At 49.8% G+C, this 14,269-nt stretch overlaps 1 protein-coding gene across 35 annotated transcripts in view; it reads right to left on the minus strand.

The window, feature by feature from the left end:
* Positions 1 to 14,269, minus strand: part of LOC116926275 (microtubule-actin cross-linking factor 1) — a 62,618-nt gene that overhangs the window by 20,121 nt on the left and 28,228 nt on the right. For 30 of the 35 annotated variants that reach the window (XM_045177724.1, XM_045177674.1, XM_045177752.1 and 27 more), the window contains exon 1: positions 287 to 7,894. In XM_045177724.1, coding sequence (XP_045033659.1) covers positions 287 to 7,666 — 7,380 coding nt within the window. In that variant the 5' untranslated portion in view covers positions 7,667 to 7,894. The other 5 variants (XM_045177756.1, XM_045177769.1, XM_045177759.1 and 2 more) reach the window with 3 other exon arrangements.

The following is a 14,269-nucleotide window of genomic DNA, read 5'->3' on the forward strand; positions in this document are numbered from 1 at the left end:
ATTAAACGTTCAACTGGATGCGAGCGAGTTAGCAAATGTGATTAGTAGAATCAAGGGATTTATTCCACATGATTAAACGTGATTGGTAAAACGGAAACCGGGACCTTGGGAGAGGAGCTCTAACCGATCTGTGGGGCGGATCTTTTAGAAACGTTTAAGACACTTGGGATTACTCTGAATTAAGTTAGCAGGATGGTGGAAGCACTTGTTTGAACACAAAAAAAGGGTAGCAGGTCGTACCGAGCAAGCCATACCGATAATACAACCGGATGCTAGCTAGGCTTACCCGGGCAGAAGTCGTCAAGAGGAATCCTTTGGATAAGGCTTCCGCCAAGTTCATGTCGGCCAATCGACCAGACGAGGCATTCACTAGGCCTTCTTCAATGGCCTGTGTTATGGAAAGAATGCGACCTGTCTCGGGGTCTTTAGCCAAGTTAGTAGAGAAATCCAGAAGGGCCGTATCGACAACTTCGGCAAGAGTTAACGAGCGCTGGGTAAAGGGATCGGAAAAGCGGCCCGTTTCGATGTTGTAAAGTCCGAATTCGATGGCTTCAATTAGCGAGAGTTGCCGTTTGGGAGTGACGATAAGACCTGTCGCTAACGCTTCGCTAAGGGTCACTTGTTTACCGCTGGAATTGTCCAATACGAGACCCTGATCTGCATCGACTATGGCCAGCTCGAAGGCAGCCGACAACTTGAGCAATTGTCTATGCAAATTGTCCCTAACCAAGACGGAATCCGAGTTCAAACAGCCAAACGCCACGGCTTGTTTAAGATTCAATTCTTCGTTGCTGGATGGTTCCATCAATCGGGCGATTTTCAAGTTGAATTGACCTTGTTCAATAGCTTCGTCGAATCCGATCGTTTGTCGATGGAACACGACCGTACCTTGTTCGAAAATGATGCACAGAGGACCCAAATGACCTGTTTGCCGGTCCACGATGGCCCGTTTACGCATATCGACGATGCCTTCAGTAATAGCCCGTTTGACCGTGATGAAGCCACCTGTTTGTGGGTTCTTGATAACGGCCGATTGCGGGTCGATCAATTCATGCCGGATGGCTTCTTCCAGGGTGTGTCGACAGGATGTGCGTGGATCGACAAACGTGCCAATAGTCAAATCAATGTCGCCATCGCGGACAGCTTGATTGAACGTTAAAGCTCGATCAACGGTGACAATCACTTGCTCTTCCACGGCCGTTTCCAGGTTCATGGATCGTTTGCCTCGGGCCTCGACAACTCTCCCGCGGACTCCGTCAATGTCTCCGTCTTCAATGGCGCTATTAAGGCTTTTGAGGCTACCAGTGGATGCGTCCTTGAGGGCCGTAGTGGAGCCATCAATCAATCCATGTTTCAACGCTTGGTTCAAGTCCAATAAATCACCGACTGAAGGGTCGACGAATTTGCCCGTCTCGTGAGCATAAAGGCCATTGCGAATGGCCTCTTCGAGCGTCAGGCCCGACTTTGACGTCACTATGAAACAGCGTTCCAAGGCTTCGGGGAAGGTCATATCGCTACTGCCCGGCAGGCAATACGCATTGCGTTCCGCATCAATCAATCCGATGCAAACAGCTTCGTCTAGTTTCATGTAGCGTCCCGTCTTGCCATGTTTGACGATGGACTTGGTCGCCTGGATCAGGTTTTCTTTGCAAGCAACGTCCAAATTGAGACGGCGGCCGTTGGTCGGGTGGAAAAAGCAATTGCGGTGCCTATCGAAAAAGCCGACGCGGACGGCGTCATAGAGAGAGAAGGGCTGTTCGATATCTAGAATGAATTCACGTTCCAGCGCTTTGTTCAACGGCATTTCCAGCTTGGATTGCGGAAGTCGAAACAAACCCGTTTGACGATCGATGATCCCGTTCCGGCAAGTTTCAGCCAGGCTTAATAGATTACCGGTTTGTCGTTCGAAGAAGCACGGCAAAAGTGGGTGCAGAACACAACGCCGAAGAGCTTCGTGGATTGTTATTTTCCGGCCGCTGTTTGGGTCGGTGACGCGGCCAGTCGCTTCATCGTAAAGACCTTGATGGATCATCCGCTGAATGGAAACAGGAGCTTTGCTATCGACGATCAGCTCGTTAGTAAACGCTTCGGCTAGCGTGTACTCCTTGCCGCTGGATAAGTCGGTAACGCGCGTGGTCTGCCCGTCGATCGTGCCTAATTCAATGGCCGTCGTCAGGGAGGTCTTACGCAAGAAACCAAAGCGCGTATCTTTGACGTGGACCGATTCCGGATCGATCAATCCACTTTCGATGGATTCGATGAGCGTCAGCCATTGTCCAGTCAACGGATCGAGGAAGAGACCCGTCTGATGATTGAAAACTTCTTTGACCATGGCCTCGCTGAGGAAAAGGGGCCGCTGGACTTCGATCAGGAAGCCGCCATCCAGCGCTTGTTGAAAATCGCTCGTCTGCTTGGCTGAAATGCGGAGCGTTCCTTGTTTGACGTCGATCAGTTGTTCTCGCACGGCTTGTTCGAAAGTGACCACATTGCCCGTTTTGAAGTTACGCACCAAATTTGCAGTCGAGTCAATGACACCATTCCGGATGGCAACGTCTGTCGGTAGTTTGGGTTTACGAACTTCAGAGAGCGTTGAGAAACGTCCCGATTTCATGTCGTACATCCCCTTGAGCAAGGCTTCAGTGATGGAAAGTTTGCGCTTGGCACCAATGATAAGTCCACGTTCCATAGCGGCTACAAAGTCCATTTCGACGCTGGTGGAGGGGTCAATGGCCATACCAGAAGTCGAGTCAATTATGCCCATTTTGATGGCATCTCCAAGACTGAGAATATCAGAAGACCGAGGGTCTTTGACCGTCAACGCCGATTTCTGAATGAATCCTTTCTGAATGGCTGTGTGCAGAGTGATCTTGTCTCGGCCGGCCATAACGAACAGGCCCGTTTCACGCTCGTACAGTTGATGGGCCAAAGCCTCTTGCAACGACCACGCTTTGTGTAGAGGGATGATCTTTTTCTCGTCAATAGCTTGGTCCAGTCTTTGACCTTCCAACGACTCGGCCCCTTCTCCAAGGGAAATGTAACTTTCATCCTCTTGCCGGACACGGGCCGATGAACCGTCAATAAGACCGCTGTCGATCGACTCGCGTAGGGTCTCCTGTCTGCCGGTAAAAGGATTGGAGAATTTGCCCGTATCGGGATCGTACAGTCCGTCATTAACCGCGTCGAAAATGCTCAGTGTCGTCGTTTGAGTAGAAATTAGTCCTTGTTTTAATGCCGTGACCAAATCCATCCATTGCCCGGTAGCCGTGTTCATCAGACGGCCTTTCCCGCTGTCTACTAATCGGCTCTCGAGGGCCTCTTCTAGCGAAATCATTTTTTGCCGTTTCGTGTCGTGAATTTCGGAGATGAAGGCATCGATGAGACCCCAGTTGATTGTCTCTTCGATAGTTAAGGCCTTCTGACAGACGCTTTCGGTTATTCTTCCATTGCTTCCATTGAATGATCCGTTGCGAATGGCCGCCTCCAGCGCAATCGCTTTTCTTTTGGGTTGAAGAAGACCCGACTGGACGGCTTTGGCGAAGTCGATCGGCTTAGCATCTTCATTCTGTTTGACAGCGCCTGCCAACGGATCGATCCATCCACGCTGGGCGGCTTGAGTTAGAGTGAGATCCTCTCCCGTGCTGAAGACTCGAAAGATAACGGAATCCGGATTGACATACTGGTGGCGGATGGCGACGGACAACTGAACTGGCGTCTTCAACTTCGGCAAACTTAATAGACCACTGTCTACTGCATACCAGCCTTTATTAACGACGTATTTGAAGGTGATCGGATCACCCAGGTGCGCTCGATGAGCAGCCGGACTGGCTTCGATCCAACCCAGTCGAACAGCTTCGTAAAAGGCAATCTTCTTTCCCTTTTTCGGATCGATCATGTGGCCCGTAACTGGATCTACAATCTGTTTGTCAAGAGCCTCGTCCAGCGTAACAACGCTATTGCAACGGACGTCTTTAATCAAAATCTCTTTGCCATTCAGGATGCCAAGAGCCGTGGCGTCCGCTACTCTTATGGAGTCCCCTGTCTCGATGTCGACAAACAGCTCTTGTGATGGATCGTAGAAACCATGTTCTATGGCGAAATCTCGGTCCAGGATGTCAACGGGAGAAATGTGAAGGTCAGGCTCGCCGACCAAATGAATCTGATCGTTCTCTTCGATGGATATGATGGCCGTTGGGGTGGCTAAATTCTGACGGAGAGCTTCGTCGACGGACATCCGGGACTTCCGGACGACTAGCTGAGCCTGAGAGGCAATCCTCTCCTCCTTCAAAGCGTTGCGAATGGATGTCCGCCGCGAACGGCATACGAGAACGGGTTCGTTCGCTTCTCGACTGCAGACAGGTGACAAATTGAACAAGACGGGCATGGAATCGGGGTCACGTCCAGGCATTTCCGGGACGCCCAAGACAGCCACAAGACCCGAACGGACGGCTTCGTTGAAAGGAAGAGCTTTACCGGATTGCTGGTATTCGCCATTTTGTCCCAAAAGGCCACTTCGGATGGCTTGCTGGACACTGATCATTTGCTGACTGTTGTAATCGTAGATGAGCGTTTCGGCCGTCATCTTCGAGCTGGTCTTATTCAATCGGACGTCACTGTAGCCATCCAAACGCAGCCAGCCTTCTTTAAGGGCTAGATTGATGGTCATTCGTTCGTGAGTTCCAGGCCTCGTGAACGTGCCCGATGCTAAATGAACGAATCCTTCTGAAACAGCCTCCTGGAACGAAAGTTGGTCAGCCTGGATGCCGATGATGAGGCCAAGTCTTCCAGCTTTTTCCAACGTCATTATCCGGCCGGTCCGTTCATTCTTGACTTGATCGCCACCGATCAAAGTATAGCCGGGCACGCACTGGACGTTTCGAGTGATCAGCGTTTCGGTCGAAACAAGAGTCTCATCCAGCCGTGTCGATTCGACAGATGACACGACAGTGGAATGATATTGAATCGGGCGTTTGATTACCAAGATTCCTCGTTCCAGAGCTTCAGTCACATTCATTTTCCGGCCAGCCGTGTCAGTAAAGGTTTTACGATCCACATCCAGCATCCGCTTTTCTATGGCACGACGGAGGAGGACGTATTCGGGCGCGGCAGGGTACGGTATGGCCATAATCAGATGATTGTCAATGGCCTGTTCGAGCGCCATCCGGCGTCCAGTTGATGGATGAATCATTTCCAGAGCGGACGCGTCGATCAGTTTACGATCGAGAGCGACGGGCAAAGTAAGACCGACAGGTGGCACTTGCGGGGCCCAAATACGTGGCGATGGTAAGTAGAGATGCCGGGTCGCAACAGCTTCCATCATCGATACGGGGCCGTTGGCCGTTTGGACATCGCCATTCTTCTCATCCACCAAACCGATTGCGATGGCCAGCGAAAGAGCGACGGACTTGCGCTCTTCTGAACGTGCGTCGACCACTTGCGTTTGAGGATCGATGATCTCACACTGGACGGCTTCGGCCAGGCTTAGGGAACTGCCGTTTTCCGGATGGATGAAACAACCGCAATGCTGATCGTAGAGGCCTCTTTCGACGGCTTCGGTTACGGAGACACTCGAAGCGACGGGAAATTGCATTTCGCCCGTTTCATCGTCCAGCACGCCACGCTCGAGCGCTTCGCGTAATGTCAACTGATGTCCGCGAAGGACGTCGCTAATGGCGCCGGTCGTTTCAGCGTCGATTTTCTGTTGCTTGATCAACGTCTCAATGGAAGCGGAAGGCACTTCGAGTAGCTCGGCCGTCTGTGCGTCCACTAAACCGCGGATGGCCGCCTCGCGCGGCTTCATCACTTTTCGTCGGATGCGTTGCAATTTGCCCGGTTCTTGTTGAACAGACCGGGCACGGCCGATAGCGACGCTGAATTTCGGTTCGGTTGTAATTTTGGAGCGGGTCTGCTGGGCAAGCGACATTTTTCGATAGTCGCTGCCATCCAACGGGATGCCAACCAAATCCATTAGGCGATAGGGGACGGGCTTCTGTTCCTGGATCAATTCGACGAGGCGCCTCTCCGTTACGATGCCGTGATCAAGGCCGTCCTTGACGGGCAACTGTTTCCCAGTGGTCGCATCCGACAAGATGATGCAAGAAAGCAATTCCGCAGTCAATTTCGGCTGGTGCTGGTCAGTGACTTTGGCCGCTAATTGCGTGACAGTGTCAGCGTCCAGGACATGACGTTCCAGGGCGCTCTCCCACGTCACTTCTGCTCCCGTAAAAGGATCGACGAGTTTAATGCGCACATCTTTCCAGGTATTCGACGATTTGGCCACTTCCATCACGGCTTCCGGCTCGCTGGCCGGCCGGCCAATCACAGTTACGACTCCAACTCGTACGGCTTCCAAAAGCGACAGCGTCCGGCCACCGGAATACTTGTAATCGCCCGTCTCTTTCGACACGATGCCTTTGCGGATGGCCTCCGTAACGGACAATTCTTTGGCGGGCGAAGTCGGATCGCGCACCTTCACTTTGCTCGGCTGGACAACGTTCCTCTTGAGAGCTTCCAGCAAATTCAGCGTCTCTTTTGTTTCGTCGATGGAAACGACTCCACTGGACGGCGCAAAAATCACTCCCGGTGCTAGGCGAATGTCTTGCAAATCGGGCGGAGGGAGATCGTCAAACGGCGATCCGGCATCGACGCTTTTATTCCGGCTGATTTCTCGACGCGACGGCGACTCGGATAACGACGGAGGTTTCATCTTTGGCGGTGATCCTTCGACGGAGGATTGACGTTCGCGACGCGGAGAAAATCCACGTTTGACGGTCGACGACGGAGAGACGCTGTCATCGTCGACGAAAATGATGTGGTATCGATTGAGCGCTTCGCGGATGTTGAGCGCTTTAGCATTCGGCTCTTTGTAGTGGCCGGTCGGGGTGAGAATTTTCTTCTCGAACGCGCGAAGGATGGGGATGTAATGTTTCGTGGACGGATCGAGAACAGAGGCCGAATCCGGTCGGATGATGCTGAGGAGGATGCACTCCTCGAGCGAGACAAGCCGATCAGTGCCCGGCACGGCAAACAGTCCCGTATTCGTGTCCAGATATTTATTCTCAATGGCTACCTTGAGCGGCCAGCCATTGGGTGGCGGATCGTTTTCGCTTCCGGTAGACGGACGTCGCGGAGGTAAAAACTCCAATCCTTCGGACAGCAGCAGACCCAATTCAGAGGCCTCTTCTAGCGTCATGGTGGCCCCGTGGGGTCGTTCAACGTACAGGCCCGACGGGATGATGATGCCTTCGCTGAGGGCTTCGGCCAGCGTTAGAGTCTGTCCCGTTTGGCTATCGGCCACCGATTTAGTCGAGTCTACATCCAAGAGTCCAGCTTTAGCTGCTCTGAGCAGGTTCCAGCTAACGGGCCGAAGGGACGACGACAAAGGATCGACAATGGTTCCATCGGCACTCACCAATTGCCTGTCGACGCATTCCTTCAAAGTCAACGGCTTGACGATCAGTTGGTCGCGCAGGGCCGTTTCCCACGAAACGGACTTGACGGCATCGACTTTCAAAGTACAACGAGCGGGATCAACTACACCGGAATCGATGGCCTCGCCTAACGTTATTCTTCGCCCGTTCGGGTCTACGATAGTTGCAATTTCGGTCTCAATCATTCGGCGCTCGACGGCCTCGGACACAGAGACCCGCTGATCGCGATTGGTAAACATTCGTGTCTGGGGATCGATAAGGCCCTGTCGGAGGGCATCGTACAGATGGGTGGATCGCCGACGCAAACCCACGCTAACCAGTTCGGACACGACGGCTTCGTGCAGCGAACACCTAACGCCTTTTTGGGGCACCGTGACGAAGGCGGTGTCGTAATCGACCCAGCCGAGCTGGAGCGCTTCGACCAAAGATGGTGGCCCAGTTGTAATAACACCTAGTGCCACCAGAGTGCTTACCTTTTCTCGAAGGAGGATGCCCATAAGGAGCGCCTCCTCGGCCGTAACGGGTTCGCGCGTCTGCGGATGGACGAACCCGCCGCGGCTCGCGTCGTACAGGCCCAGCTGAATGGCCTGCATCAAGGAGATGCCCTGACCTGTTCGGGGGTTTCTTAATCCTAGGGAGGGTTGAGTGAGGGCCGACGCCACCGTAGAGTCGACCAGTCCTTGGCTGGCCGCTTCGGACAGCGTCAAGGCATTGCCCGTCAGCGGGTCGATGAAAGCGCCGCGTTCCACGTCCAGCAGACCCGTCTGGATAGCCTCCGTCAGGGTCAGTTGCTGGCCAGTTTTGCGGTTGGCAAAGTGCGGAGTATTGGACAAGCTGTGCGTCATGGATGAAGAGGTCGTGCTGGTGGTAGAGGACATGGAGGAGGAGACAATGGATTGCGATTGACGTCGAGACGATTCGGCCGACATGCGGCCGTTGCTGCCACTGTCGCGCCGTTGAATCAGCGTCGTCGTCGACACCCGAGTGCTCATTTGCTGCTCAGAGTCGATGTAGACGGTTGTGATCGACGAGCGCCTCGGTGGGCTGGACGACCTACAAGGCCCAAAAGGAGAGACATAGAAAAAAAAAAACAAATGAATAACATTTTTATAATGAAAGTGAACCTGCCGAATTAATAAGAAAAACCTGTTTCTTTTTTCTGCCTCCCTCGCAAACCTTTCTCTCTCCCATGATACACACCCATCATTAAATTCTTTGACATTCTCTGGGGCCGAACTCACAAATTCTTGACATGTGAGGGCCGTCACCTTCGTTGGATTTGTTTTGTTTTTTTTCCCTCGCAAAAAAAGATCAACACCCAAAAGAAATGGTGGTGGCCGTAAACAAAAGAAGCTAACACTCACAACAATCACAAGGTTGTTTCCCCAAAAATAGGCATAATTTTTGTTTTCCCTCTCTCTCTCTCTTTGAATTCTCTTGCTCTATCCTCTACATCTCTTTCTAGCCATCTATCTTCTTGTATTTCAGGTGATCACGTCATCTCTCTATGCAACTCTCTCTTCGGCGAGAGACAGAAAAACGAAAGAGAGAAAAACCCAAATTCATCAAACAAGAAAAGACCCGTAAGGCAGAGCGTTGGCGATTGAGGAGGCCGTATAGGGTTACTACACTTTATCCTACTACTATACTACCACCACCTACCCAATAGCACATGTCTCTCTGACATAACCACGGGAGAAGAAAAAAAAAAATGTCCATGTTGGTGTGTGTGTGTGTATGCGTACCATGGTGAACTCCACCCAATGAGCGTGAGAGCTTTGAAAAAACTAAAGGAGCCACCCCTCCCTATCACACATCCACACCCAAATTTTTTTTTTCACCTCTCTAACCCAGCCTTATTGCCGGCCTTGTCCAGCATCAAAACTAATGGTGAAATAGCATCTTTAAGACAAAATCATTTTTCTTCTCTCTTTTTTTTTTCCAGTTTAATTCTCTGCTAAAGAAAAAAAAAAAAAAAATGGAAATAAATAAAATTTCCCGTGTAAGTAATCAAGAAACCGTGCACGGTTGTGTGGTCATGTGTGCTGGCTAAAGCTTGGCTGTCCGTGTACTCCTCCCTTTTTCAAATGGGGCGGCTGTGTTGGAACAACAAGGCGACGAGCCATAAAATGTTTTCCACCAAAAGAAAACGACGAGCTGCTGCGCAAGAAGACAGACAACAGAAGAGAGAGAGAGCAGCGGTGCTGATGGCCTTTTAAGGTGGTGAGCTCTCCCCCCTCGTTCGTCACACACACACACACATATGCATACACTATGTGTCAGGACATATGTGGGGCTGGCTAAAAAAACATTTTTCTATAAGCTCTATTCCCCTTTTGGACTCTTTTCTTTCTCTTCCATGACGACATGAAAAGACATCACACATCATCCGTCGTCTTGTCCCCTTCTTTCTTTTTTTCGCTTTATCAGGCCACTTAAATCTGGAATTTTCATTTCTAGGACGCAATGTTTAGCGCATACGCAAAAGTCTCGTATATAAAAACGATTGTAAAAATACGGTCCAAACAAATAAAGATAAGAACGATAGAAGAGACTAACGAGACGAGAAAACAAGAAAGAAAAAACAAAAACAAAACTTACATTGATGTTTTCGGCGAGTACGGAATGGAAGGCATGTCTGCGTCGTCGTGGCTTTCGTCGTTATCGCTGTTGTTGCTGCACACGTGCAACTCGTTCAGGTACGTGTGCACCACCGGCCTTTCCGCAAGACATCCAACATCGAACTGTGCGGCGCGCGCGTGTTTTCGATTGCGGGTTCCGTTCAACCGACAGATGATCCGATCCGGGTATTACGATTAAGGATTGGATTGTGTGGACGTTCAGGTCGGACGAGGAAAGGGCGCGAGATTGGAGTAACAGGTGAGAGTGTGACAGATGGTGTGATTTTTTGTTTAAGTGGCGGTGCGCGGCAGCGGCGGTGGGTGAAGATGATTGGTGTTGGCGTGAATAATGCAACGCAAGAAAATAATGAAAAACAAAAACAAAAACACGATTATAAAAAAGCTGTGTGGTTCGTTCGCGAGCTTCGTGATTGAATAACCCAAGACAGCGGGACAGAATAAAAGAACGGAAGGGTATCGCGAGAGAACGGGGGGGAGTAGAAGAAGAAGAAAAAAACGGAGAGTGGCGATTTGTGTTTTTCTTTTGTAATTCGACACTGAATAAAGTGAACAACTGATCGAGTGCCACGACAGCGATCGACTGGCAACAAACTCGTCGTCGCCGAGACACACACACACACGGGGGCAGAGATAAAATGAAATGTGAAATGAGAGCGCGCGAGCGAGCCCCACACGCACACAGCGGCGGGCGCAAATGGTGGAAGCGCCCTTTTAGCGAACACACAACTCCACCTCGTTTACATTTATGGGCATCAACCAGCAGACTATGCCAAAAAAACACTCAATTCCCCCCTCTCCATCTCTTCTCAATCTCCTTCTTTATTTTGTTCCATGTCTTTTTTTTTGTATTCTTATTTATTCCCTGCGATTGATTTCAGCAGAGTTTTCGGGTGACACGTTTAACCTAACCTACAGCTCCTTCTTTTCTTTTTCGCTCGCCCACCTTCTTTTCTTTTTAACTTCTTCCTTTTTGGCCCAGTTTTTTTCTCTTTTTGAAACAAGATACCCGACTGGCTTCATTTGCATGTGTGTATATCTGGGGACTTCATTTGCTTTGCGTGTATCTGGGACTGTGTGTCTGTGAATTTCTCATTTTACAATACCGAGATTTATTTAAAGATTAAGGGCCCTGATTATCCCTCAGAAAATGTCTTTCTCTTCGTCTCGCCGTCTTTTTCTTTTTCCTTTTTTTGGGGCGAGGGGTGTGTGTCTGTATAGGGGGGGAGGACGCAAAAATGGAGGGAAATCATTTCGGTGATTGTTATCAGATCGTCATGATGGATGGCGTCATCCACAGCTAAAGCCCTTCCTATCTTAAGGCGATTGATAATGACGACTTTTTCGGATAACGAACGATGTCGTGGTTGGTTGATTAGATCAACGCCAACAAAATAAACAACAGCGCAAACAGAAACTACACCAAACAATAACATCATTACGTTAAAAAAAAACAGAGTAAATAAATAAAGAAAGAAAAGTGGGTTCATTACCTCAAACTCGTCCAGTTCCTGCTGGGCCATGTCGCAGAGGAGTTGCAAGCGGCGCTGCAGGGCATCGACCAGCTCTTCATAGCGGCCGTTGAGATCATCCAAATCACGAGCCACGTATTCCATCGCTGTGGCGGAACCTCTAGAGGTCCGTCTAGTTTGAACAATACCGTCCCAGCTCGGCTGAAATTCTTCCAGAGCTGTGCGGTAACTCTTGAGACGAATGTCGTAGATCTGGATTGTCGTGACGAGGTTTGGCGTTGCATTTGTTTCGATTTTAATCCCGAAAAAAACAATTTTTTTTTTGGAGGGGGGACGAATTTTGGCGACGGTGGGCGTCGATTTGTGGGGCAGGTGGACAAAATTTTGTTGCGCGTAGAGAATCGGGAGACGACGGTAAAAAAAAAAGGGGGGAAGGGGGATCATAAGAGACGAAGGTTAGTAAAGCCACGTTTGTTAATTAGCGCGTTGGACAGATTACGAGATAATGTGTTGTGAAAGAGCGAGAAAAGGGAGAGAAAGAGAGAATCATAAATAATCGAAAGATTGTAGAAGAGTTATGTTTAAGCTGAACGATCATAAAAGAACCGAGAAACGATTTCGACATCTACATTTACTGTTTTCTAAAAATAAACAAAAACAAGGTTTGGAAGTGAGTTTCTGTTATTTCCAATGGAAAATGATGAATGAAATGACGGCTTCAGGGCGTTGCCTCAGACATGATTTTTTAAAAACATGTTTTAAGTGCGTGGTGGATTGTGCGCGGGCAGTAAATTGCTCAAGCTGGAGGTGTGAGATTGCGTTAGACATGTTTTTCACGGCGTTTTTCACGCGCGTCGAGGTACGGGCCAGTGCCGGAAATTATTTTAAAAGTATTTCTCGCTTTTTTTTTTCCCTTTTCTGTTTTCGTGTCTTTGTTTGTAAATCAACAAGTGTTATCTGACATGTCATTGGCGCGGAATTTTTTCTGCCTTAATCATCGAGATAATAACATCAACCATGACAGCGGCAACAACAGCAGCGACTAGGACTAAAACAGCGAGAAAAAGCCAAATGGTTCGAATTCGGTCTTACCTTTGCCTCGCGGATAAGACGCGCTCCCAGAATGTTGGCCTCGTCCATCGACGGTTTCTTGGCCGCCACGCCGTTGTACAATTTCTGAAGGAAATTGGTACGTCGTTAAATGATGACGAAAATTAATTTAAATGATGACGATTCGCTTGATTTTGAGTTTTTTTATTAAAGAAAAAAAAGAAAAACGTTTCAATACCGCTGTGCTATCCAGCTGGGCCTTGGCTTGGACGCCGTTCTCGACGGGCGGCATTTTGCTGACGGTCTCGCTAGTGGCGTCAATCCATGTATGATTGACCTGCGACATGGCAGAGTACCTCTCCAAGTGTTCGAACGTCGTCTCGCAACTCTGCAGCCTATGATTGCGCAACAACATTCGATTATGAAAACGAAACATTTGCATTTTGTGGATTGTTTTTTTTTACCGTTCGACAACTTGGGTGCAAATGTTGCTCCAGCGAGTAATGACCGTTTTCACTTCGGCTTCCAAACGGTCCACATCCGGATGTTTGCGGATGGTGGCGTTGACAGAAGTGCGCGATCTGACCACCAATTGGCGGACAGTTCCAGCTTCCTCGGCCAGCTGATCGATGACGCCCTGTTGCATCTGGATATTGGACTGCATGTCGACCAGATCATCGTGAACTTTGCGCAACGATTCCGGCTCGGATGGCATGTTCTCGCAAGAGGCCAATTGGATCTCCAGACGAGACACGAATTTGGTGGACTCGTCCAGGCCGTTAAGGACAATTTCGGTTCCCTTAAGGCGCTCGATGTACAAATTGGAATTTTGCCAGATGTTGTTCCATTTGGTGATGCACGTGTCCAATCTTTGGCAAAGAGAAAAAGAGAATTTACAAGTGGAATATAATCTCATGTTGAGAACATAAAAAAAAAATAATACTTTGTTTGCATGGAGGGCGTTTTGCGCGGGCAGGCTTCCACGTTCTCCTTGGCCGATTCGAGTTCGGGCTGGAGCAGTTGCAGTTCCGTCTCAAAGTGTTTGTGTTCCACGACGAGCTGCTCCAACTGATCCAGATCGCGCGGTAAAGGAGCCGTGATTCGGCTAATCAGCGTCCTCTCAGACTCTTCCAGCTGGACCAATAACGTCGTCAGCTGATCACCGATAGCCCGTTGGCTTAATTCCGGCCGGTTGCCCATGGCGGCCCGTCGTTCGAATTCGTCAAAGAGTTGGTTCACTTCATCAATCTCCCGCTGGAGGCGTCTCAATTGCGGATCGTTGGGATCCCCCTGTTGCAGCAGCTTTTCAGCGTCTTCGTTCAGCGCCTTGCGGATGGCATCGCGTTGATCCTTGCCCATGGCCATGAATTGAGACAAATCCCAGCTCTTGACCACTTTGATGGTGGCAAAGATCATGTTCTGACTCATCCGCATTTGTTTCTTGAGCCAAAGCGCTTCACAGCGATCGTATTGCCGTTTGAGACGTTCGGCAGCTTCGGCCGCTTCCGGATCGGGTGGCGGGATCAACAGGCAAACGCTGGGCACTTGGCATTCGACCCCGTTGTTCGTGACAACCTTCCATTTCGTTTTCGAAGAGTTGCTGACCAATTTGCATACCTCGTCCTTGCCAATTGCGACCTACAAGCGAGCGCAAAAGAAAAACAAAAAAGAATATTCGTAG

Source organism: Daphnia magna, linkage group LG1 (assembly GCF_020631705.1).
Source record: "Daphnia magna isolate NIES linkage group LG1, ASM2063170v1.1, whole genome shotgun sequence".
In the NCBI taxonomy this organism is placed as follows: Eukaryota; Metazoa; Arthropoda; class Branchiopoda; order Diplostraca; family Daphniidae; genus Daphnia; species Daphnia magna.